The sequence below is a fragment of the Echinops telfairi genome, unplaced genomic scaffold (assembly GCF_000313985.2).
Source record: "Echinops telfairi isolate 266 unplaced genomic scaffold, ASM31398v2 ScPeMD7_7453;HRSCAF=8491, whole genome shotgun sequence".
NCBI lineage: Eukaryota > Metazoa > Chordata > Mammalia > Afrosoricida > Tenrecidae > Echinops > Echinops telfairi.
The window spans coordinates 4,239-5,681 of NW_022111353.1; the positions used below are offsets into that span (position 1 = coordinate 4,239).

Consider the following 1,443-nt stretch of genomic DNA (forward strand, 5'->3'; position numbering starts at 1 on the left):
CAATAGTGGAAGGAGGCAAAAATAAACCACACACAATACAAGCAAATAAGATAGGTAGGTAGGAAAATACCCAACACAAAAGGTACAAGATGACATCACAGAGTTCACAGATTGATGTAATAACACTGAATATCAATGGCCTGAACTCAGGCATTAAAAGGCAGAGGTTAACAAACTGGTTCAGAAAACATAACCCATCTATCTACTGCCTACAGGAGACACATCTCAAGCTTGCAGACAAAAACATGTTGAGAATTAAAGGCTGGAGAAAAATATACAAAGCTAATGGCAATGCAAAAAAGGCAGGGGAACCAAGAGGGAAGTGCCGACTGCACCGGCGGAAACAGACATGCCTGCAGCCAAGAAGCAGAAGCTAAGCAGTGACAAGAACAGCAACCCGGACCTCACTGGAGATGAGAAGGATGATGCTGTCAGTATAGAAAGTGGTATAAACACTGAACGCCCTGATACACCTACAAACACAGCAAATGCACCTGGAAGTAAAAGTTGGGGAAAGGGAAAATGGAAGTCCAAAAAATGCAAATATTCTTTCAAATGTGTAAATAGTCTCAAGGAAGATCAGAACCAACCATTATTTGGAGTTCAATTTACCTGGCATAGTAAAGAAGGAGATCCATTAGTGTTTGCAACTGTAGGAAGCAGCAGGGTTACCCTATGTGAATGTCACTCCCAAAGAGAAATCCTGTTGTTGCAATCTTATGTGGATGCTGATGCTGATGAAAACTTTTATACTTGTGCATGGACATACGATAGCAATACAAGCTATCCTCTGCTGGCTGTGGCTGGCTCTAGAGGCACAATTAGGATAATCAACCCTATAACAATGCAGTGTGTAAAGCACAATGTTGGTCATGAAAATGCTATCAATGAACTGAAATTCCACCCAGGAGATCCAAATCTCCTCTTATCAGTAAGTAAAGATCATGCTTTACGATTATGGAATATCCAAACAGACACTCTGCTGGCAATATTTGGAGGAGTAGAAGGGCACAGAGATGAAGTTCTAAGTGCTGATTATGATCTTTTGGGTGAAAAAATAATGTCCTGTGGTATGGATCACTCTCTTAAACTTTGGAGGATTAAGTCAAAGAGAATGATGAATACAATCAAGGACTCCTGTGATTATAACCCAAATAAAACCACAGGCCATTTATTTCTCAGAAAATTCAGGTCCCTGACTTTTCTACTAGAGACATTCATAGGAATTATTGTTGATTGTGTGCGATTCTTAGGAGATTTGATACTTTCCAAGTCTTGCGAAAATGCCATTGTATGCTGGAAACCTGGCAAAATGGAAGATGATATAGATAAAATTAAACCCAGTGAATCTAATGTGACTATTCTTGGGCGATTTGATTACAGCCAGTGTGACATCTGGTACATGAGATTTTCTATGGATTTCTGGCAAAAGATGCTTGCATT

General features: G+C 39.8%; 1 protein-coding gene across 1 annotated transcript in view; it reads left to right on the forward strand.

Moving 5' to 3' along the window:
• Nucleotides 1–306: 306 nt before the first annotated feature.
• Nucleotides 307–1,443, forward strand: part of LOC101662544 (polycomb protein EED-like) — a gene marked incomplete at its 5' end in the record, with an annotated part of 24,012 nt that continues 22,875 nt past the window's right edge. Inside the window, 2 exons of the mRNA XM_045298709.1 lie at nucleotides 307–1,028; nucleotides 1,257–1,438. Of these exons, the coding sequence (XP_045154644.1) occupies nucleotides 307–1,028; nucleotides 1,257–1,438 (904 nt within the window). The remainder of the gene's footprint in view (nucleotides 1,029–1,256; nucleotides 1,439–1,443) is intronic.